Source organism: Oncorhynchus mykiss, chromosome 26, assembly GCF_057628025.1.
Source record: "Oncorhynchus mykiss isolate SJ-2025 chromosome 26, ASM5762802v1, whole genome shotgun sequence".
Taxonomy (NCBI): Eukaryota; Metazoa; Chordata; class Actinopteri; order Salmoniformes; family Salmonidae; genus Oncorhynchus; species Oncorhynchus mykiss.
The window spans coordinates 39,140,053-39,165,628 of record NC_143047.1 but is presented as its reverse complement, the minus strand read 5'-3'; the positions used below and the strand labels follow the sequence as shown (position 1 = coordinate 39,165,628).

Genomic DNA, 25,576 nt, shown 5'->3' with positions numbered 1-25,576 from the left:
GTGTTGGGTTTTTGAATGAGGAAGTATTTTGTCCCCCGTGACTAATCTCTATGTATCTGAATGAGCTGCAACTCAGTGTATTACAAGACATTGAATGATGCCTGGTTCACTCCTCACTGCCTCCCCTTGTGTTGCAGTGTTCTACTAGCTGTGGTCTGGGGGCCATCTGGAGGCTGGTGGTCTGCAGCACGGGACTGGAGTCTGACTGTGACCTGACCAAGAGGCCTGTGCCGGCCCGGCGCTGCTACCTCCGACCCTGCTCCTCCTGGAGGATAGGGAACTGGACCAAGGTGAGGCCCCACACCAGGGAGTGGACGATAATGGAATGTTGTAGCGATAACTCAGGGATGATAAGGGAATGTTGTAGCGATAACTCAGGGATAATAAGGGAATGTTGTAGCGATAACTCAAGGATGATAAGGGAATGTTGTAGCGATAACTCAGGGATGATAAGGGAATGTTGTAGCGATAACTCAGGGATGATAAGGGAATGTTGTAGCGATAACTCAGGGATGATAAGGGAATGTTATATTGATAGCTCAGGGATGATAAGGGAATGTTGTAGCGATAACTCAGGGATGATAAGGGAATGTTGTAGCGATAACTCAGGGATGATAAGGGCATGTTGTAGCGATAACTCAGGGATGATAAGGGAATGTTGTAGCGATAACTCAGGGATGATAAGGGAATGTTGTAGCGATAACTCAGGGATGATAAGGGAATGTTGTAGCGATAACTCGGGGATGATAAGGGAATGTTGTAGCGATAACTCAGGGATGATAAGGGAATGTTGTGGCGATAACTCAGGGATGATAAGGGAATGTTGTAGCGATAACTCAGGGATGATAAGGGAATGTTGTAGCAATAACTCTGGGATGATAAGGGAATGTTGTAGCGATAACTCAGGGATGGTACGGGAATGTTGTAGCGATAACTCAGGGATGATAAGGGAATGTTGTAGCGATAGCTCAGGGATGATAAGGGAATGTTGTAGCAATAACTCGGGGATGATAAGGGAATGTTGTAGCAATAACTCGGGGATGATAATGGAATGTTGTAGCAATAAGTCGGGGATGATAAGGGAATGTTGTAGCGATAGCTCAGGGATGATAAGGGAATGTTGTAGCGATAACTCAGGGATGATAAGGGAATGTTGTAGCGATAACTCAGGGATGATAAGGGAATGTTGTAGCAATAACTCAGGGATGATAAGGGAATGTTGTAGCGATAGCTCAGGGATGATAAGGGAATGTTGTAGCGATAGCTCAGGGATGATAAGGGAATGTTGTAGCGATAGCTCAGGGATGATAAGGGAAAGTTGTAGCGATAACTCAGGGATGCTAAGGGAATGTTGTAGCGATAACTCAGGGATGATAATGGAATGTTGTAGTGATAACTCAGGGAAGGGACGATAATGGAATGGTGTAGCAATAACTCTGGGATGGGCCGATAATGGAATGGTGTAGCAATAACTCTGGAAAGGGACGATAATGGAATGGTGTAGCAATAACTCTGGGAAGGGACGATAATGGAATGGTGTAGAAATAACTCTGGGAAGGGACGATAATGGAATGGTGTAGAAATAACTCTGGGAAGGGACGATAATGGAATGGTGTAGCAATAACTCTGGGATGGGCCGATAATGGAATGGTGTAGCAATAACTCTGGGAAGGGACGATAATGGAATGGTGTAGAAATAACTCTGGGAAGGGACGATAATGGAATGGTGTAGCAATAACTCTGGGATGGGCCGATAATGGAATGGTGTAGAAATAACTCAGGGAAGGGACGATAATGGAATGGTGTAGCAATAACTCAGGGATGATAATGGAATGTTGTATCATGACTCAGGCATGGGACAATAATGGAATGTTATCGCGATAACTCATGGATGGGGCGATAATGGAATGTTGTATCATGACTCAGGGATGGTAATGGAATGTTGTATCATGACTCAGGGATGATGATGGAATGTTGTATCATGACTCAGGCATGGGACAATAATGGAATGTTATCGCGATAACTCATGGATGGGGCGATAATGGAATGTTGTATCGCAATAACAATGATGGGATAATGGAATATTAATGCATTAATAATAAATCAGTCAGTATAGTATCAAGCAACTTTTTATCACTATAACAGGATTGTTTAAGCTCCGTCCCTCTCACCCTCTTTCGCCCCAGTGTTCCAAGAACTGTGGTGGTGGGGTGACCCTGCGTGAGATCCAGTGCTTTGACACCAGGGACCAGAGGCCTTTGCGGCCCTTCCACTGTCAGACCGTGTCTACCCGGCCGGTGACCCGCATGCCCTGCCTACCCCAGCCCTGCCTGGACTGGTACTCTTCTTCCTGGGGACAGGTTAGTTACATCCTTTCCTCCCATCTCCTTCTTTCCTCACCTCTCTCCTTACTACCCATAGTTATGCCTAACCTCTCACTGTGATAGTTGTTATCTTCTGTGACAGTTCCATTTGTAGTAAGAAGTTATCATCACTGTGATAGTTGATGTGTAATAAGGGGGTATCACTGTGATAGCGGATGTGTAATAAGGGGTTATCACTGTGATAGCGGATGTGTAATACGGAGTAATATTCACTGTGATAGTTGATGTGTAATAAGGGGTTATCACTGTGATAGTTGATTTGTAATAAGGGGTTATCACTGTGGTAGTTGATTTGTAATAAGGGGTTATCACTGTTATAGCTGATGTGTAATAAGGGGTTATCACTGTTATAGCTGATGTGTAATAAGGGGTTATCATCACTGTGATAGTTGATTTGTAATAAGGGGTTATCACTGTGGTAGTTGATTTGTAATAAGGAGTTGTCACTGTGATAGTTGATGTGTAATAAGGTGTTATCACTGTGATAGTTGATGTTTAGTAAGGAGTTATCACTGTGATAGTTGATGTTTAGTAAGGAGTTATCACTGTGATAGTTGATGTTTAGTAAGGAGTTATCACTGTGATAGTTGATGTTTAGTAAGGAGTTATCACTGTGATAGTTGATGTGTAATAAGGGGTTATCATCACAGTGATAGTTGATGTGTAATAAGGAGTTACCTACATAGTTACCCTCATGCAATGTTAAGTGCTTTGAGACTGTCTGAAAAGCACTATGCACAGTCATGGTTATCCTTAAAAGTGTGTGTGTGTGTTTCCCAGTGCTCTGAGGTGTGTGGGGGAGGGGAGCAGCAGCGTCTGGTTACCTGTCCAGAAGAGGATCGCTGTGACGAGGACCATCTGCCCAGCAACATCCAGGCCTGTAACAGCCAACCCTGTACCCAATGGGTCACTGGCTCCTGGGGACAGGTAAGAGAAGCATACTGTGCTCACACAAACACAGCCTACAGGTGTTGTGTGTATGTGAAGGATGTACCATTGTGCCTTCGTTTACAGTAATGTTGCATTGTATTGTGTACCTACTCACATGCACCCACACAAACAATCACAGACAATCACAGAACCATACAACGTGATTGTTTACGCTCTGCTGTAGTAGATGTTCTGTTTTCGACTTTAATGCGTGAATCACAATACAGGATTGAAAAATTTTTGGATTGTAAACAAAGCAATAGGAACTCCTAGGTGGGAGAGTAGAATAGAATGAAACTCCTAGGTGGGAGAGTAGAATAGAATGGAACTCCTAGGTGGGAGAGTAGAATAGAATGGAACTCCTAGGTGGGAGAGTAGAATAGAATGGAACTCCTAGGTGGGAGAGTAGAATAGAATGGAACTCCTAGGTGGGAGAGTAGAATAGAATGGAACTCCTAGGTGGAAGAGTAGAATAGAAGGGAACTCCTAGGTGGGAGAGTAGAATAGAATGGAACTCCTAGGTGGGAGAGTAGAACCGAAGGGAACTCCTAGGTGGGAGAGTAGAATAGAATGGAACTCCTAGGTGGGAGAGTAGAATAGAATGGAACTCCTAGGTGGGAGAGTAGAATAGAATGGAACTCCTAGGTGGGAGAGTAGAATAGAATGGAACTCCTAGGTGGGAGAGTAGAATAGAATGGAACTCCTAGGTGGGAGAGTAGAATAGAATGGAACTCCTAGGTGGGAGAGTAGAATAGAATGGAACTCCTAGGTGGGAGAGTAGAACAGAAGGGAACTCCTAGGTGGGAGAGTAGAATAGAATGGAACTCCTAGGTGGGAGAGTAGAACCGAAGGGAACTCCTAGGTGGGAGAGTAGAATAGAATGGAACTCCTAGGTGGGAGAGTAGAATAGAATGGAACTCCTAGGTGGGAGAGTAGAACAGAAGGGAACTCCTAGGTGGGAGAGTAGAACAGAAGGGAACTCCTAGGTGGGAGAGTAGAATAGAAGGGAACTCCTAGGTGGGAGAGTAGAATAGAATGGAACTCCTGGGTGGGAGAGTAGAACAGAAGGGAACTCCTAGGTGGGAGAGTAGAATAGAAGGGAACTCCTAGGTGGGAGTGTAGAACAGAAGGGAACTCCTAGGTGGGAGAGTAGAACAGAAGGGAACTCCTAGGTGGGAGAGTAGAACAGAAGGGAACTCCTAGGTGGGAGAGTAGAACAGAAGGGAACCCCTAGGTGGGAGTGTAGAATAGAAGGGAACTCCTAGGTGGGAGTGTAGAACAGAAGGGAACTCCTAGGTGGGAGAGTAGAACAGAAGGGAACTCCTAGGTGGGAGAGTAGAACAGAAGGGAACCCCTAGGTGGGAAATTCACAAACGCATGCAAATTGTAACTGAATGAAAATGGAGCTTTGCTTTGCTTTGAATAACACAGAAACTCATATTACCTCATGAGAACTCTACAAAGACTTTCTCTTCAGCAAAGAATAGAATGACTGTGGTTTTGTTAAAACCCGCAATGCAAAGCAATTTCTGAGTCTGAACTAAAAAACTACAAAAATGATGATTGGCTTCAAGCTGCAGAAGATGAGCACCCCAACATGTTTCAGACCTCATGCTGTTCAACCACCAATTACATGACTCATCCAGAGCCCACAACCCCCTCCATCACTCCTTCCATCTTCCCTCAGAAGTTGCAGCCAAACCAGTCGTTGATAGCAGCAAGTACTGCTTTAATCCCAAACCACGTCAAAACTGCAAGACACCCTTTACTAGGAGGGAGAGAGGAAGAGAAAATGCACACACACCAAGTCCTCCACTAAGCCTTTGTATTGCCTCCCTCAAGCTAGTGTCTGACCTAGCTTAACACGAGCACACACACAGAGCCAGGGTCCCTATGGATCTGTGTGTTTGTGTGTGCCAGGCACGTGCCCACCTCAGGGGCTTGATGAGGAATGACTTTCACCATGATTAGAATGTGGGGGAGATGCAGCCATCAGGCCTGCTGCTGTGTAGCTGATGTGCTTTGATTTGCTCGGTGGTAATGGCCTTAAGAGGAGGGAGAGCCAGGCTGAGCCAGGCTGGTGTGGTACACTATAGGAAGCATGGAAGCTATTGACGAGGGTAGCCTAGGTTTGTGGCAGACGCTGTGCATCTAATCTAATTACTGTGATCAAGAACACTCTATAAATGGACTGATGTCGTAGTTACTGCTCATTACCGACCGGATCAATCACCGCCTGTTGTCAATCAATGTTCTTGGTGAACTGTGATTAAAACTGTGTTTGCCTGTTCTGCTGTGGAAAACATCTTGTCTTGTTACTGCCATAGGACTGGATCATTATTGAACCTTTTGGGAGGATTGCACTCCATGTCTTTATCTGTTAAGGGACACACACAACACCAGTACAGTATTGCAGCAGGTAGTCACATATAGGGCTGTAGCGGTGATGGTCAAGCAAATAACTGCCGGTCTCACGGTAATTGACCGTTAATCAACATCAACACATTTAGCATCTTCTAGCTTCCACACACAGCCTACAAGCCACTAATGCAGACCTTTGGAACATCTACATTTTAAAAAGTCGAATAAATCCATGTAATATAGCCTACACCTTCTCAATAAATCCATGTAATATAGCCTACACCTTCTCAATAAATCCATGTAATATAGCCGACACCTTCTCAATAAATCCATGTAATATAGCCTACACCTTCTCAATAAATCCATGTAATATAGCCGACACTATCACAATAAATCCATGTAATATAGCCGACACCTTCACAATAAATCCATGTAATATAGCCGACACCTTCACAATAAATCCATGTAATATAGCCGACACCTTCTCAATAAATCCATGTAATATAGCCGACACCTTCACAATAAATCCATGTAATATAGCCGACACCTTCTCAATAAATCCATGTAATATAGCCTACACCTTCTCAATAAATCCATGTAATATAGCCGACACCTTCTCAATAAATCCATGTAATATAGCCTACACTATCACAATAAATCCATGTAATATAGCCGACACCTTCACAATAAATCCATGTAATATAGCCTACACCTTCTCAATAAATCCATGTAATATAGCCGACACCTTCTCAATAAATCCATGTAATATAGCCGACACCTTCTCAATAAATCCATGTAATATAGCCGACACCTTCTCAATAAATCCATGTAATATAGCCTACACCTTCTCAATAAATCCATGTAATATAGCCTACACCTTCTCAATAAATCCATGTAATATAGCCTACACTATCACAATAAATCCATGTAATATAGCCTACACTATCACAATAAATCCATGTAATATAGCCGACACCTTCTCAATAAATCCATGTAATATAGCCTACACCTTCACAATAAATCCATGTAATATAGCCGACACCTTCTCAATAAATCCATGTAATATAGTCTACACCTTCTCAATAAATCCATGTAATATAGCCTACACCTTCACAATAAATCCATGTAATATAGCCGACACCTTCTCAATAAATCCATGTAATATAGCCGACACCTTCACAATAAATCCATGTAATATAGTCTACACCTTCTCAATAAATCCATGTAATATAGCCTACACCTTCTCAATAAATCCATGTAATATAGCCGACACCTTCTCAATAAATCCATGTAATATAGCCTACACCTTCTCAATAAATCCATGTAATATAGCCGACACCTTCTCAATAAATCCATGTAATATAGCCTACACCTTCTCAATAAATCCATGTAATATAGCCGACACCTTCTCAATAAATCCATGTAATATAGCCTACACTATCACAATAAATCCATGTAATATAGCCGACACCTTCACAATAAATCCATGTAATATAGCCGACACCTTCACAATAAATCCATGTAATATAGCCTACACCTTCACAATAAATCCATGTAATATAGCCGACACCTTCTCAATAAATCCATGTAATATAGCCTACACCTTCTCAATAAATCCATGTAATATAGTCGACACCTTCTCAATAAATCCATGTAATATAGCCGACACCTTCACAATAAATCCATGTAATATAGCCTACACCTTCTCAATAAATCCATGTAATATAGCCGACACCTTCACAATAAATCCATGTAATATAGCCTACACCTTCTCAATAAATTCATGATTTATTACAGACAGGTCTAAAGAAACATTATGTGAAGAAGAACAGAACAGCAGACTCTGAGTTGTCCTTATGTTAGGTTCTGATCCAGCTATGTCATATGGCTGTGGGCTACGCTAGTTCATTTAGCAGACAAGATTTGGTTAGAATGACATTATTTTATACTACTTTATATTACTTTATAGTATGAAGAATACTATTCTGTGTTGAGCGGTCAACAAAGAAACAGGTACTTCTATGTGCTTCATTTAAAGTTATTAATGTAACTTTGTTCTACAAACGTTGGGCTATATGTTTAGATTTTTTTATACATTGTAAGGCTGCATGATGCGACTCAACAATTATTTGTAAAAAAAAATTGCATTAAAAAGCATGAGCTCTGCTTTGTTTTTTTGCGCAGGCTGTACACACTTCATCAGGCTGTACACACTTCATCAGGCTGTACACACTTCATCAGGCTGTACACACTTCATCAGGCTGTACACACTTCATCAGGCTGTACACACTTCATCAGGCTGTACACACTTCATCAGGCTGTACACACTTCATCAGGCTGAACACACTTCATCAGTCTCTCATTCACAGTTTGACAAGCACTTGATAATGTCTGGAATTTCCCAGCGTCATCCCCTTTATGTGGCCGTAATGCCTCTTTAAAAAATCCTTGCCTTTTGCGGCCTTGAGCTGAATATAATAATTATAATTCCCTTCTCCCTACGTGCTCCGAAGCACCTCTCACTCACATAGCTCTCTGTCACGTGATCAGGTCTTTCTCACAGGCTACAAGTGAAAACGGACACATCAGGAACGCAACTTGCGCACGCAGATATTGGAAGAACTGTCCACATTTCATTTTCATCAGCCAACAAGATCAGTAGGCCTAACGAACATCAAAAGCACTAGCCTATGTCAATCTACTATCCCACATTAAGTACAAAAGTTGACCTATTCTATTCTGTGCGAGAAATAAATATTCCAAACATAGTCTGAGACAGTTGTGGGATGCAGAGAGATCCCAAATTAATACAATCACAAGCATCCAAAACCCTATTTTTACACAATGAGGCTAACGCGACAGATCAGAACGTTTAGCTTCATGTTGATGAACTATCAGGCTGTTTCTTCACATTAAAAGCACAGCAATGTGCACACAGCAGTAGGTTATAAGCGTGACTGTCCCATTAACAGGAAAACACCAGCATCATCAAAAGTGACCCCAAATGTGATGATGCATGTAATGCTTTTATTAAAAAGGTGCATTTTTTATGGTGAAAATTATTCTCTCCAAACGTGAAACTCCCGCATTGCATATGTATGCTCGTTAGGCTCTACACCCATTATGAAGGTGATTTAATGTGCTTCATTTAAAAAAAGTTATTGGACACTTTAGTTGTGATACAAATCTTATCAGAACAAATAGGCCTATGGGCTAGGCTACATGAGGTGTGGCACTATGATATGAAAAGTCGCAACAACAAACAATGGGCATCATTCACAAGTAATTATAATATAAGTTACAAGTGATCGGCTAATGTGGTCACCCATCAGACTATTTTTGATTTAATCTTCTCTTTACATATGCTGAATAATGTATGTGTGACATTTTGATTTAGAATGAACCATTATCATGCACCTGTCTGGAAACAGGGGCAGGGGGAAAAATACATGTCATCTATGCACTTAAATAGCGAATGGAAGATGCTTTTCCCGTGGTTCGTTTTCATGCCAGACAGGTAGACTGTACTCCTGTTGTAAAGAGAAGCAATGTGCTTAATATGAGGAAAGTTGAGAAATACATTTAGTAGGCCTAGCCTATAGAAAGCTGATGGGATCCTGTTTTTTTTTAAATAGAGGCTATAACTCTGTTTTCTCACACAATTGCATAGCCTATAGAAATGTTGAGCAACGTGAGCTCATGGGCTCTCATGAAGTGTTCGATTTAGATTTTCGATTACGTTTGCATTGATGTCAGAGTGATTAGAGGGACAATAGAGTGCTGAGAACCAGGCAGTTAGTACGTTTGGTAGGCTACTAATGACCATCAGCAGCATCAGAGCTTGGAGAAGCCTAATTACCATGACTAAACGGTGTGTGTGTGTGTGTGTGTGTGTGTGTGTGTGTGTGTGTGTGTGTGTGTGTGTGTGTGTGTGTGTGTGCATGAGGTTGCATGCCTGTGTGCTTATGACTTAACGTGATGCAGCCTACAGCTATAGCCTACAGCCTACACTGTGTCCAAACAGCCCTCCGTATATCAGTTTGTGTGTCCCATCCCCAGTGCTCTGCATCCTGTGGTGGCGGCGTGCAGCGGAGGCTGGTGAAATGTGTGAACACCAAGACGGAGCCTGAGGAGGAGGAGGATCATGCCCAGTGTGACTCTGAGCCCTGGCCAGAAAACAGCCAGAAGTGTAACCTGAATGAGTGTGACAGCGGCCCCGCTGGTGAGTAAACCACACAACAGCTTTCTGTCTTAAATAATGTATATGATAATATACACCATTTAAAATATGCTTTCATCCAAAGTGACGTATTGTCATGCGTACAGACATTTGACATGTAGGTCATGGGTGTCCGTATGGGTGTCCGTATGGGTGTCCGTATGGGTGGCCTTGGGAATCGAACCCACAGTCCTGACGTATTAAGCATTGTGCTCCACCAACTAGATTTTCATTTCCTAGAAAATGCTCCACTTCCTCTGGTTTTAGCTGAATGGATGGGTTAGATGGATAGACAGGCACGCTGTCAGTCACGCCGGAAAGCAATCGGGCAGAGAGAGACAGACAGAGAGAGAGAGAGACAGACAGACAGACAGAGAGAGAGAGAGACAGACAGACAGACAGAGAGAGAGAGAGACAGACAGACAGAGAGAGAGAGAGAGACAGACAGAGAGAGAGACAGACAGACAGAGAGAGAGACAAACAGCCTCCATTACCAAAGATGTCTGTACAGTAAGCCAATAAATCATAAGAACATCACCACTCTTCTTTCATGGCCAAGTCTTATAGATTTGTGTAATACAAAATAACTTGTTTTGCAAGAACACTAAGACTTTCCTTGGTCTCTGTCAGTGTTCAAGGCTGTAGCTGTCACCACTTCCATACGCATAACTGACCTTTTCATGCTCTGTGTAACAACTCTTATGTCAGAGTTATTTCACGGCCATACATTTCAGAAAACATTTTCTGAACAGTCACTTAGTATCTACAGGCAACTGCCAAAATAAAGGAAACGCCAACATAAAGAGTCTTAATAGGACGTAGGGCCACCAGAACAGCTTCAATGCACCTTGGCATAGAGTCTACAAGTGTCTGGAACTCTATTGGAGGTCTGCTACACCATTCTTCCACAATAAATTAATTTGGTGTTTTGTTGATGGTGGAAAACACTGTCTCAGGTGCCACTCCAGAATCTCCCATTAGTGTTAAATTGGGTTGAGGTCTGGTGACTGACACACACACACACACACACACACACACACACACACACACACACACACACACACACACACACACACACACACACACACACACACACACACACACACACACACCCTTTAAACCCCCTGTGCTCCTTTGAGACCCCTCTTTCAGTCACTGAGATCTCTTCTTCTAGCCATGGTAGCCAAAATAATGGGCAACTGGGTATTTTTATACATGACCCTAAGCATGATGGGATGTTAATTGCTTAATTAACTCAGGAACCACACCAGTGTGGAAGCACCTGCTTTCAATATACTTTGTATGCCTCATTTACTCAAGTGTTTCCTTTATTTTGGCAGTTAAATGTTGGTTGTAAACTCAAAAGGTGGTGAAATGCAATATTGTGTGCTAGCTTGTGAGGCATGCCAGAACACTGAATGCTTCCTAGTTAGTTGAGAACGACTGACTCAACAGCCATGTCTGATATAACCAGTAAACTCAATGCTTCCTAGATAGTTGATAAAGACTGACTCAACAGCCATGTCTGATATAACCAGTAAACTCAATGCTTCCTAGATAGTTGATAAAGACTGACTCAACAGCCATGTCTGATATAACCAGTAAACTCAATGCTTCCTAGTTAGTTGAGAACGACTGACTCAACAGCCATGTCTGATATAACCAGTAAACTCAATGCTTCCTAGTTAGTTGAGAACGACTGACTCAACAGCCATGTCTGATATAACCAGTAAACTCAATGCTTCCTAGTTAGTTGAGAACGACTGACTCAACAGCCATGTCTGATATAACTTCAAAAAGTTGGATGGCTAACATTTGGCTACATTTGGCATCTTACAGAAGTTAATGCATACATTTTTGTACTGGTTCCCTGTGGGAATCAAACCCACAACCCTGGAGTTGCAATTGCCATGCTCTACCAACTGAGCCACGCAGGACTCTTTCATCGATCCTGTTTTGTGATATACACCTCTAATGTCAAGCCACTGTGGTTCCTGTGTTGTTTATGTTATTCTCATCCTAACAGCTTGTAGCAGTTTATCTGACAATATCAATGATTGATTTTCAAGAGAGAGAGAGAGAGAGACCTCTCCAAGAAACATACTGTAGCCATGCTATCACAAGAAGCATGTTACAGTATATATACCTTATACAGTACGTGGAAAGGAGGAAGAGGAAGGTGTGCTAACTTGGTTGACTTGCGTGTACATGTTCGTGTCAACGTGTGTGTGTTCATGTGTGAATCCCTGGGGTTTAGTGGAGGGTCAATCTGAATGCCATAAACAGCCTCCAGCAGGGATTGAACAGTTCTCTGACCCTCCTGTTCCTCCTTCCACTTCAGCCTCTCTCCCATGGGTCACTGGCTTTCTCTCACCCTAATTGAAGCGTGCCACCTGCTCCCCACCAAACACCACACAAACAAGATTACTCAGTGGAAAATCTGATCCTTGTGAGAAAGGTGGCTGGCTCTTCTCTGTCGTGTGTAAAGCAAAGAGAGAACCTAACTGTGTTAAAGATTGACCTTTAGTATGTATCATGCCAATGCAACACAAAATATGTTATTATATACATTTTAAACATATAGTGAAATAAAATGGCCAAATGTTAATTAATAGTCCATCAGTTTTTAGGGCTGACCCAAGTTTTGTACACTACAAGACTGTTAGCCCACTGAGCTAAAGCATTAGCTTGGAAAGCTAACACAAGTCTAATCACGCATTTAGAGTTCACCGAAGCACCTCTGCTACAGATGTACCTAGAACAGTGGTTCCCAACCTTTTCTGAACGGTGACACACCTTGATGCGCTGAATAATTGTTTTTGTTGTAATGACCTCCATCTCAGCTGATCCATATTGAAAATCATCTATTTTCTGTGACAGATGTTTTTATAGATTAAATAGGGTTTATTTGAATTATTTTCATAGTTCCTTAGTCATGATTCATTTGTGTGTACCCCTTTAAGAGCGTTCCGCAAATCCCTGCTAGAAATATATTTTTTTAGATCGGGTAAAATCTATATTTAGTTTTAAACCGTTTGGACTACAGACGAGTGTTTTTCTGCATTGTAAAGCTGCAAACATAGACCCAAAGCCATGCTCTGTTTGTTGTTGGCTGTGCTACAATTAAACCTTATCCCTGTGCTAATGGTTCTCACAGGCTCACAGAAGTGAGTGTTTCAAGAAATAATGAAGATTAGGAAAGGTTTCGTGGCACACCTGAGAGTTCCTCAAGGCACACCAGTGTGCCGTGACACCCGGTTGAAAACCGCTGGTCTAGAGCTGCACATAAAGTGGCATTCATTATTGGCCCAGCTTATCTCTCCCTCTATCAGCCGGAAACACATATTACAACTTTAAAGACTGACATTATCATCGACTCATTTGACTTTCTAAATGAACGTTAGGCTTATTTCTACCTTTCCAGTCATGTCCATCTCACTCCAATCACACAGGGACCTTTGTCTTGCGGTGCATAATTACCTTGGCCACCCTTGAAACGGACTAACTGAACTGTCATTTAAAAAACCCATAGAAAATTGCCTTGGCAGTGTTTGCTAATTAAAATAGGATTTACACTGTTGGGTGCTGTGTCCATTTTAGGTCTCCCAGAAATATCTCCCCAAACACTATCTTCTAAGGACATGTTTTTTGTGTTAGAATGGTGTTTTCTGAGACCAGTTTGGGGGCTCACGAGGTACATTTAGACTCGTGGAAAGTTGTTTAACTTTTTATGGCTGCAGGGGCAGTATTGAGTAGCTTGGATGAAAAGGTGTAAACGGCCAGCTCCTCAGTCTCAGTTGCTAATATATGCATAGTATTATTAGTATTGGATAGAAAACACTCTGAAGTTTCTAAAACTGTTTGAATTATGTCTGTGAGTATAACATAACTCATATTGCAGGCAAAAACCTGAGAAATTCCACTTCCTGTTTGTATTTTTTCTGGGGGTGGCAGATTTTCAACCAAGCTCTCATTGAAATTACAGGGAGATGTGGATGAGTTTTCACTTCCTACGCCTTCCACTATGTCAACAGTCAATAGAACTTTGTCTGATGACTCTAATGTGAAGGGGGGTCGAATGAGACAGGAAATAGTCACCACTGCCACGAGTTGACCATGCTTTCACCATGCACGTTCACAGGGGAAGGACCTGCGTTCCACCGCTCATCTGAAGTCATTCTAATTCTCCGGTTGGAATGTTATTCAAGATATATGTAAACAACATTCTAAAGATTGATTTGACATGTTTCTACTGACTGTTATGGAACTTTTGGACATTTCGTCACGTTATAGTGGATGCGCTTTGTGACTTTGGAATTGTTTACCAAACGCGCTAACCAAAGTAGCTAATTGGACATAAATAACGGACATTTTCAAACAAATCAAGCATTTATTGTGGACCTGGGATTCCTAGGACTACATTCTGATGAAGTTCATCAAAGGTAAGGAAACATTTATCATGGTTTCTATTGACTCCAATATGGCGGCTAATTTGGCTACTGTTCTGAGCTCCGTCTCAGATTATTGCATGGGTTGCTTTTTCTGTAAACTTTTTTTGAAATCTAACACAGCGGTTGCATTAAGGAGAGGTATATCTATAATTCCATGTGTATAACTTGTATCATCATCTACATTTATGATGAGTATTTCTGTTGAAACGATGTGGCTGTGCAAAATCACTTGATGTTTTTGGAACTAGTGAATCTAATACGCCAATGTAAACTCAGATTTTTTAAATATAAATATGAACTATATCAAACAAAACATGCATGTATTGTGTAACATGAAGTCCTATGAGTGTCATCTGATAAAGATAATTCAAGGTTAGTGATAAAATTAATCTCTATTTCTGCTTTTTGTGAATGCTATATTTCACTGGAAAATGGCTGTGGTTATTGTGGTTTGGTGGAGACCTAACATAATTGTTTGTAGTGCTTTTGCTGAAAAGCATATTTGAAATCAGACACTTTGGTGGGATTAACAACAAGATTACCTTTAAAATGATATAAGATAGTATAGTGATATAAGTATGTTTTCGGAATTGTAATTATGAGATTTCTGTGGTTTGAATTTGGCGCCCTCTATTTTCACTGGTAGTTGTCATATCGATCCCATTAGCGGGATTGCAGCCATAACAAGTTTTAAGGAGATACCCACTGGGCACACATATCAATCATTTCAACAACTAGATTTGATTTACATTTGGTTGAGTTGTCAACTACCATGAATTCAACGTGAAAACAACCGAACAACGTCACCACATTATTGGATTAAGGTCTCTTACATTGATGATTTTCTTTACAAATCCAAATCGTTTTCCAAGTTTATTCAAAGTCAACACATTTTTTTTATTTTTTTATTTAAATGACGTGAAAAGGTTTATTCAACCAGTTTTTGCCCAGTGGGTAATAGGATAATAATACATAATAGTTCCCTTCCTGATTCAAACATATCTGAGCTCTCCGCTCGTGTCAGGTGCGATCCTGAAATGATACATTGATATCACAACGTCTTGCATTTGATTGACAGTTGTTACCTCGTCTAACCTTTTACCATTCTGTGTAAACCAATCTTCCAATGCCTGTCACTGTTGAAATTGACGGTAGAGGTGAAAATCTTTTGAGATGGGCTTCTCATCCAGAATACATATTTTACAGGCATCAAACTACAGTTTATAATCCCTAAGGCTCTTTGAAGACTGGTACGTGTTGAAATTGATTTTACGAGACAGTGCAGTAGCGATTCAGAATATTTATGCGCAGTAATTAAGCGAGGAACCTTGATACTAAATCTTAGTGGGAATAACACAGCCCTTAACCTATCCTGAAAGGATTTGATAGCTTGATATGGAATGTCATCACTTCTGCATTTTATTATCAAGGAGAAACCACAAGACAAAAAGGAGTGTCTGGGTTTTGGGTCTAGCCCTTGAGTTTGATTCATAAGGTAGTGAGAGAGAGAAGAATCCATCCACTCAGAGCAGGTCCAGTGCCAAGACTGTGGTTAATGGTGACCATTTTGGAAACCACTGCCACACAAATGAGTTGTTGCTTTTAAAAACTGGTCAAGTACCAGATGTGTTAAGTTAAAGCGATAGTTCATACACATTTCATACAAAAATGGCGTATTTGTTTCCTTGCCCTAAAAGCAGTATGGACAAAGAGAGACATTAACCCACACGTTTGTTTTGTATACGTAGCCACTGTCACCAACCGCTATCCTTAGCATTTTCTAACTAAAAACATTTACATTTTAGTCATTTAGCTTATCTTCTTATTCAGAGCGAGTGTTTGTTCACAAAAAAATAAAAATACAATTGTGGGTGCTGTGGGGTTATTAAAAATATTTTAAGATCAAGAATGTTATGACCAAGGTAGGAAAATCTATATGATCAGTTTTTACTGAACACCCTGGCTGTATAAAGTGTCACAGAGAGAGATACTGAAGAGGATAGCAAGGCAGACTGACTTCTTACCCATCCATCAACCAGACTGGTGCTTTATTGCTACAGCTGGTGGGTTTGGCTGGTATTGACTTGTTTGTATCCTAAGGCTAACAGATTGGAAGCGTAATCCTAGAGCCATCTGTTGAATAGGCTGCTGTATAGACAGTTCAACCACAGGTAATGGGAGATTTATGTTGTCTACTACGGTAGGAACGTTTTTAAAGACATGCATTGTTACTTGTTAAATATACCAGACATTGCACCGTCACCGTCTGCCTTGGAGGGATATAACAGGAAGAATATAGCAGACTGGGAAGTCCAGGAGTCAACCACATTTGAACTCACATGTCGACCACATTGTTCAGACCCTTCTATGCAAAAAATACGCATCGCAGTTTACCAGTCCCCCCCCCCCCCCAAAAAAAAAATGAGTTGCTCTAGTCGCTATTGCTAATGATTTGATTTCAACACGTATTCAGAACAGGCCCACGCCGTTACATAGAAAGTACAGTATGCAGACTTATATTCTGTTTTGTATTAACATCACAGTTCAGGCCTTGTGGTAATCCACTATATTTAGTATAGTTGTCAACATCGTGCTTGCTATGTTTTGATTTGAAGCTTCTGAAAGAGGTTGCTAAGCTATAAAAGATAACAGCATCAGCGTTGTAGAGACTTCTCCTCTAACCATTCCCCTAATGGTGTGGAATGTCTGTTGCTATTTCACAAAGCCTGTGGAGTACCAGACCACAGTTTGCCACCATAAAAGCCTTTTTGTTTGGGCTGGTTGGGATGGTTTATCACAAGAATAAGAATGAAATGTTCCGGAATGGTTGGCGTTTGATAAGTGAAAGCAGACAGTGAATAAGGGAAATGATCATGATGGCTGTCATGCCTCTGTCTTTAATGGAAGCCTTGAGGTCCATGACCCACATGGGTTTGGGCCTGGAGCTCCAGTTCTGTTGAAACAGAGGAAGGTTCTGACTCATGGCCAAGTCCACAACAACTCTTGGCTCTTAGCTGTACATGTAATTCCATTATATGGGTGTTGATAATGGCCCCACTGTGTGTCAGTTTAATTGCATAAGAATGTCTCATTATTCTTCGGCTGAGGACTGATTGTGACATAGGCACCTCTGTTATCAACCCGGAAAAAAAACATTACTCTAAATGTAACGTTATTCAGAGACAAGTTATTTTGGCTCATTTGCAGTGTCTGTGGTATTTGGACTTGTGTGCTCCGTTGAGCAGTCCACATCTCTCTTGCAGCACAATTATATTTTAGTGATCAATCAACGAGGCTTTTGCAGATTTTTTTCAATAAGATTTTGGCATGCAAAAGTTTTCCCTTCAAAAAACACTCAAGGCTACATTTTGTTTTTGCTCATTTGTGCTGTCTGTGAGGGTGGTACTCACATGCCCTGTGAAGACAATTGGTTGGCTAGTACGAAGCTTCTATTTTTGTGTTAGCAGATATTTTATTATTTCTGTTTGTCTGACTTTAGGATGTTGACTGGAGAAATGTTCTTGTTGAAATATTGCTGTGGCATTTCAAATGCTTCTATCCCCAAATAATGATCTGTGGTATAAAACTATAATCTCTGTAATCCAGTCTCGGAGAGGCGTAGTGGCGCAGATCCTGTCTTAACTGCTGACATTCACCACTACCCAGAGAGGTGTTTCCTTCAAATCCCTGAGGTATGTTGAGAATGGTGGCCATTTTGTCTTTTTAAAGTCTCTGTGTGGTCCATCTCCTGGAGGATTTGACCTTGGTATGACTTGTCCTTGTCCAGATTACATCATGGAAACAACACTGGTTGAGGGCAGTTGTAAATCACTGTTTATTAAGCTTGCAGCATAAACTTTGTAGCTAACAATTCAAAACCACATTGTTATGTTGTGCTGAATACTTTAATATAGTGCATTATTTGACCCCAATAACTACCGGGGGATATGCGTCAACAGCAACCTTGGGAAAGGGAGAGAGAGCGCGAGAGAGAGCAAGAGGACCTAACTCACTCTTAAATTAATCAAAACAGGAACGTTTTACATTTGGGTAGAAATTAAAAAGGAAATTATCTCAGCAGAGAAACATTTCCTCCTGTGTGCTACCTATATCACCCCACTAGAATCCCCATACTTTAATGAAGACAGCTTCTCCATCCTGGAGGGGGAAATCAATCATTTCCAGGCCCAGGGACATGTACTAGTCTGTGGCGACCTAAATGCCAGAACTGGACAAGAATCTGACATCCTCAGCACACGGGGACAAACACCTACCTGGAGGTGACAGCATTCCCCGCCCCATATGCCCCCCTAGGCACAACTAAAACATCATAACCAACAAAAACGGGTCACAACTCCTGCAGCTCTGTCGCACACTGGGTATGTACATAGTCAATGGTAGGCTTCGATGGGACTCCTACGGTAGGTAGACCTATAGCTCATTTCTTAGCAGTAGTACTGTAGACTACTTTATCACTGACCTCAACCCAGAGTCTCAGAGTATTCCGTCAGTCCACTGACACCCTTATCACATCACAGCAAAATCACAGTCTACTTGAACAGAGCAATACTCAATCATGAGGCATCAAAGCCAAAGGAACTGAGTAACATTAAGAAATGCTATAGATGGAAGGAATGCAGTTTGGAAATCTACCAAAAAACAATTAGGCAACAACATACTCAATCCCTTTTAGACAACTTCCTGGACAAAATGTTTCACTGAAGTTGTAAACTTGGCAGTAGAAAACCTAAACCATATATTTGACCTCTTAGCTTCCCTATCAAATCTAAAAATGTCTAACAGACAATAAACAACAATGAAAAATGGTTTGATGAAGAATGCAAAAACCTAAGAAAGGAATTGAGTAACCTATCCAACCAAAAACACGGAGACCCAGAAAACCTGAGCCTACACCTTCTTTATGGTGAATCACTAAAACAATACAGAAATACACTACAGAAAAAGAAGGAACAGCACGTCAGAAATCAGCTCAATGTAATTGAAGAATCCATAGACTAGCCACTTCTGTCAAAATTGGAAAACACTAAACAAACAACAACACAAAGAGTTACAGTTGAAGTCTGAAGTTTACATACACCTTAGCCAAATACATTTAAACTCAGCTTTTCACAATTCCTGACATTTAATCCTAGTAAAAATCCCCTGTTTTAGGTCACCACTTTATTATAAGAATGTGAAATGTCAGAATAATAGTAGAGAGAATGATTTATTTCAGCTTTTATTTCCTTCATCACATTCCCAGTGGGTCAGAAGTTTACATACACTCAATTGGTAACATTGCCTTTAAATTGTTTAACTTGGGTCAAACGTTTCGGGTAGTCTTCCACAATCCACATAATTTTCATTCCTCAGGATGCCGCCTATTTTGTGAAGTGCACCAGTCCCTCCTGCAGCAAAAGCACCCCCACAACATGATGCTGCCACCCCATGCTTCATGGTTGGGATGGTGTTCTTCGGCTTGCAAGCCTACCCTTTTTCCTCGCAAGGGGCGGGACTCTAACCTGGAAGCTTACAAGAAATCCCGCTATGCCCTGCGACGAACCATCAAACACGCAAATCGTCAATACAGGGCTAAGAATGAATCATACTACACCGGCTCAGACGCTCGTCAGATGTGGCAGGGCTTGCAAACTATTACAGACTACAAATGGAAGCACAGCCGCGAGCTGCCCAGTGACACGAGCCTACTAGATGAGCTAAATCACTTCTATGCTCGCTTCGAGGCAAGCAACACTGAAGCATGCATGAGAGCATCAGCTGTTTCGGACGACTGTGTGATCACACTCTCCGCAGCCGATGTGAGTAAGACCTTTAAACAGGTCAACATACACAAGGCTGCGGAGCCAGACGGATTACCAGGATGTGTGCTCCGGGCATGTGCTGACCAACTGGCAGGTGTCTTCACTGACATTTTCAACATGTCCCTGATTGAGTCTGTAATACCAACATGTTTCAAGCAGACCACCATACTCCCCGTGCCCAAGAACACAAAGGCAACCTGCCTAAATGACTACAGACCCGTAGCACTCACATCCGTAGCCATGAAGTGCTTTGAAAGGCTAGTAATGGCGCACATCAACACCATTATCCCAGAAACCCTAGACCCACTCCAATTTGCATACCGCCCAAACAGATCCACAGATGATGCAATCTCTATTGCACTCCACACTGCGCTTTCCCACCTGGACATAAGGAGCACCTATGTGAGAATGATATTCATTGACTACAGCTCAGCGTTCAACACCATAGTACCCTCAAAGCTCATCACTAAGCTAAGGAACCTAGAACTAAACACCTCCCTCTGCAACTGGATCCTGGACGTCCTGACGGGCCGCCCCCAGGTAGTGAGGGTAGGTAACAACATGTGCTCAGTGCTCAGTCCCCTCCTGTACTCCCTGTTCACCCACAACTGCATAGCCAAGCACGACTCCAACACCATCATTAAGTTTGCAGACGACACAACAGTGGTAGGCCTGATCACCGACAACGACGAGACAGCCTATAGGGAGGAGGTCAGAGACCTGGCTGGGTTGTGCCAGAATAACAACCTATCCCTCAACGTAACCAAGACTAAGGAGATGATTGTGGACTACAGGAAAAGGAGGACCGAGCATACCCCCATTCTCCTCAACGGGGCTGTAGTGGAGCAGGTTGAGAGCTTCAAGTTCCTTGGTGTCCACATCAACAACAAACTAGAATGGTCCAAACACACCAAGACAGTCGTGAAGAGGGCACGACAAAACCTATTCCAACTCAGGAAACTAAAAAGATTTGGCATGGGTCCTGAGATCCTCAAAAGGTTCTGCAGCTGCACTATCGAGAGCATCCTGACCGGTTTCATCACTGCCTGGTACGGAAATTGCTCGGCCTCTGACCGCAAGGCACTTCAGAGAGTAGTGGGTACGGCCCAGCACATCACTGGGGCAAACCTGCCTGCCATCCAGGACCTCTACACCAGGCGGTGTCAGAGGAAGGCCATAAAAAATGTAAAAAGACCCCAGCCACCTGTCATAGACTGTTCTCTCTACTACCGCATGGCAAGCTGTATCGGAGTGCCAAGTCTAGGACAAAAAGGCTTCTCAACAGTTTTTACCCCAAAGCCATAAGACTCCTGAACAGGTAACCAAATGGTTACCCGGACTATTTGTATTGTGTGCCAACCCCCTCCCCAACCCCTCTTTTACGCTGCTGCTACTCTCTGTTTATCATATATGCATAGTCACTTTAACTATACATTCATGTACATACTACCTCAATTGGCCCGACCAACCAGTGCTCCCGCACATTGGCTAACCTGGCTATGTGCATTGTGTCCCACCACCCGCCAACCCCTCTTTTTACGCTACTGCTACTCTCAGTTCATCATATAAGCATAGTCACTTTAACGGTACTTACATGTACATACTATCTTAATGAGCCTGACTAGCCGGTGTCTGTATAGAGCCTTGCTACTGTTAGTTTCAAATGTCTTTTTACTGTTGTTTTATTTCTTTACTTACCTACACACACACACACATACCTTTTTTTTGCTCAATTGGTTAGAGCCTTTAAGTAGCATTTCACTGTAAATACCTGTTGTATTCGGCGCACGAGACAAATAAACTTTGATTTGATTCGGATGGGATCGGGTACTGATACTCTCAGGTCGATATGACCTGATACTATCTGGTCTATATGGTACGAGTCTAGTTGTCCTTGGGTCCGTTCGGAACAGGTCTCTATATTTCAAAAACATATATTCGGTCCGGGTGTGAAAGCCGCAGGTCCATTTCGGAAGGGGTCTAACTTTTTGGACCCGTGAAGACCTCTAGCATGCGTGCGTACGTTCATTCATGTGTGTTCATGCATGCGAATGTGTGTCTCTGTGTATTCATGCATGTAAGTGTCATGGCTATTCCCCCAGAGGGAAGTGTGTGTACCTGGGCTTTACAAAGTGTCAGGTGTGTCACGCCATCAAGGTCTTATGGGAGAGAACCAGTCCAGGGTCTCATACCTTTCTTACCCAGAAACAGAAACCTACAATCCCCAGAGTATGTCCATGTCACTGCCTGGCATGCCAGTCTTCAGACTGACTGGGGGATACTGGTACTGACGGACTGGGGGGTCCTGGTACTGACTAACTGGGGAGTCTTGGTACTGACTGACTGGGGGTACTGGTATTGACTAACTAGGGGAGTCTTGGTACTGACGGACTGGGGAGTCTTGGTACTGGCGGACTGGGGGATACGGGTACTGACTAACTGGGGGGTCCTGGTACTGACTGACTGGGGGAGTCTTGGTACTGACGGACTGGGAGGTACTGGTACTGACTGACTGGGGGGTACTGGTACTGACTGACTGGGAGGTACTGGTACTGACTGAGTGGGGGATACTGGTACTGACTGACTGGGGGTACTGGTACTGACTGACTGGGAGGTACTGGTACTGACTGACTGGGGGATACTGGTACTGACTGACTGGGGGATACTGGTACTGACGGACTGGGGGGTACTGGTACTGACTGACTGGGGGGTACTGGTACTGACGGACTGGGGGAGTCTTGGTACTGATGGACTGGGGGATACTGGTACTGACGGACTGGGGGAGTCTTGGTACTGACGGACTGGGAGGTACTGGTACTGACTGACTGGGGATACTGGTACTGACTGACTGGGGGTACTGGTACTGACTGACTGGGAGGTACTGGTACTGACTGACTGGGGGATACTGGTACTGACTAACTGGGGGGTCCTGGTACTGACTGACTGGGGGTACTGGTACTGACTGACTGGGGGGTACTGGTACTGACGGACTGGGGGGTACTGGTACTAACGGACTGGGGGATACTGGTACTGACGGACTGGGGGATACTGGTACTGACTGACTGGGAGGTACTGGTACTGACTGACTGGGGGATACTGGTACTGACTGACTGGGGGATACTGGTACTGACGGACTGGGAGGTACTGGTACTGACTGACTGGGGGGTACTGGTGGGCGCATGAATCTCATTAAGGTTTGTTCATGCTACATAAGCAGCACTATAACACATCTAATAACAATAGCATCCTGATTTGAAGAATACTAAAGAATACTGGTGTGGTGACCGTTGTATGTAACATTTGTAAAAGCTCTGTCCTCCACTGAAGTGCTCCACACCATGAACAAAAGTAGAGCAGTATGTTCATATGCTCACAACGTGGCCTCTCACTGACTCAATAACAGTTTGAGTGAACATCAGGTGTCTTCTATGGTAGTGCTGCTGGTGCAGTGAATACACTGTGCCTTGTTCTTCCATTAGCCCTGTATAGAGCCAGATGAAAGACCCCATCAGTGTTTCTTCCCTCAAATTGGACCAGTCCACACAAAGCCTCAGTTCTTCACATTCTATTACAGGACCTTGGATGAAATAGTTCATAACAGAGAATTCATGTGGTTTCTCTGCCTGGAACACCCAGGTGAAAAGGCTAATAAGACAGACAAAAGCTTATAGAAAAACATGTATCAACCTGGTTGGATTGGCACTGAGCAGGTCTGTGTTATCACACGTGTCCACCTGTCTGATACACGTGGTAGGGGACTTTAATGGAGCTTCTCTGGTGGAAAGTCATTCATTCTGCTGTAGCCCCCTCTCTACCATGTGAATCATATAAGCAGACAGAAGGACTAGTCAATAAGGGGCTAAGAATAAAACAACATAAAATACAATTTAAAAGGCCATTTCCGTCAAACTTCGCTCTCATGCTTCAAACAGGAAGTGTGGTATGGTGTGTGTGTGTGTGTGTGCGCTACGTATTGAAGAAGACAGAGGTAAAGCATGAGCCAGCATGTGATAAACAGTTACATTTCTCGTCTATAATCCACTTACAGCAACAGGGAAATCAGTGTATGCTTCAGGCTTCCCTCGTTATGCTTCAGGCTTCCCTTCCTAATGCTTCAGGCTTCCCTCATTATGCTTCAGGATTCCCTTCCTAATGCTTCAGGCTTCTATCATTATGCTTCAGGCTTCCCTCATTATGCTTCAGGCTTCCCTCATTATGCTTCAGGCTTCCCTCATTATGCTTCAGGCTTCCATCCATTATGCTTCAGGCTTCCCTCATTATGCTTCAGGCTTCCAGCCATTATGCTTCAGGCTTCCCTCATTATGCTTCAGGCTTCCATCCATTATGCTTCAGGCTTCCCTCATTATGCTTCAGGCTTCCCTCATTATGCTTCAGGCTTCCCTCATTATGCTTCAGGCTTCCATCCATTATGCTTCAGGCTTCCCTCCATTATGCATCAGGCTTCCCGCCCTTATGCATCAGGCTTCCATCCATTATGCTTCAGACTTCCCTCCATTATGCTTCAGGTTTCCCTCCATTATGCTTCAGGCTTCCCTCCATTATGCTTCAGGCTTCCATCCATTATGCTTCAGGCTTCCCTCCATTATGCTTCAGGCTTCCCTCCATGATGCTTCAGGCTTCCCTCCATTATGCTTCAGGCTTCCCTCCATGATGCTTCAGGCTTCCATCATTATGCTTCAGGCTTCCCTCCATGATGCTTCAGGCTTCCCTCCATGATGATTCAGGCTTCCCTCCCTTATGCTTCAGGCTTCCCTCCCTAATGCTTCAGGCTTCCCTTCCTTATGCTTCAGAAAATCAAATCAAATCAAATGTATTTATAAAGCCCTTCGTACATCAGCTGATATCACAAAGTGCTGTACATAAACTCAGCCTAAAACCCCAAACAGCAATCAATGCTGGTGTAGAAGCATGGTGGCTAGGAAAAACTCCCTAGAAAGGCCAAAACCTAGGAAGAAACCTAGAGAGGAACCAGGCTATGTGGGGTGGCCAGTCCTCTTCTGGCTGTGCCGGGTGGAGATTATAACAGAACATGGCCAAGATGTTCAAATGTTCATAAATGACCAGCATGGTCAAATAATAATAGGCTTCCCTCCCTTATGCTTCAGGCTTCCAACCCTAATGCTTCAGGCTTCCAACCCTAATGCGTCAGGCTTCCAACACTAATGCTTCATGCTTCCCTCTTTATGATTCAGGCTTCCCTCATTATGCTTCAGGCATCCCTCATAATGCTTCATGTATCCCTCATTATGCTTCAGGCTTCCCTCCGTTATGCTTCAGGCTTCCTCCCTAATGCTTCAAGCTTTCAACCCTAATGCTTCAGGCTTCTAGGGGAGGCTGCCAGGCCTGGTTTATTACTATGGACAGTGAGGGGAGGCTGCCAGGCCTGGT

General features: G+C 42.9%; 2 protein-coding genes across 2 annotated transcripts in view; both read left to right on the top strand.

The window, feature by feature from the left end:
- Positions 1-25,576, top strand: part of adamts7 (ADAM metallopeptidase with thrombospondin type 1 motif 7) — a 172,360-nt gene that overhangs the window by 130,913 nt on the left and 15,871 nt on the right. Inside the window, exons 20-23 of the mRNA XM_090223052.1 lie at positions 138-290; positions 2,187-2,360; positions 3,165-3,311; positions 9,735-9,897. Coding sequence (XP_090079178.1) covers positions 138-290; positions 2,187-2,360; positions 3,165-3,311; positions 9,735-9,897 — 637 coding nt within the window. The remainder of the gene's footprint in view (positions 1-137; positions 291-2,186; positions 2,361-3,164; positions 3,312-9,734; positions 9,898-25,576) is intronic.
- LOC110506946 (neuronal acetylcholine receptor subunit alpha-7) overlaps positions 14,013-25,576 on the top strand; it is an 82,513-nt gene continuing 70,949 nt past the window's right edge. Inside the window, exon 1 of the mRNA XM_090223053.1 lies at positions 14,013-14,336. Within this exon, the coding sequence (XP_090079179.1) occupies positions 14,321-14,336 (16 nt within the window). The 5' untranslated portion in view covers positions 14,013-14,320. The remainder of the gene's footprint in view (positions 14,337-25,576) is intronic.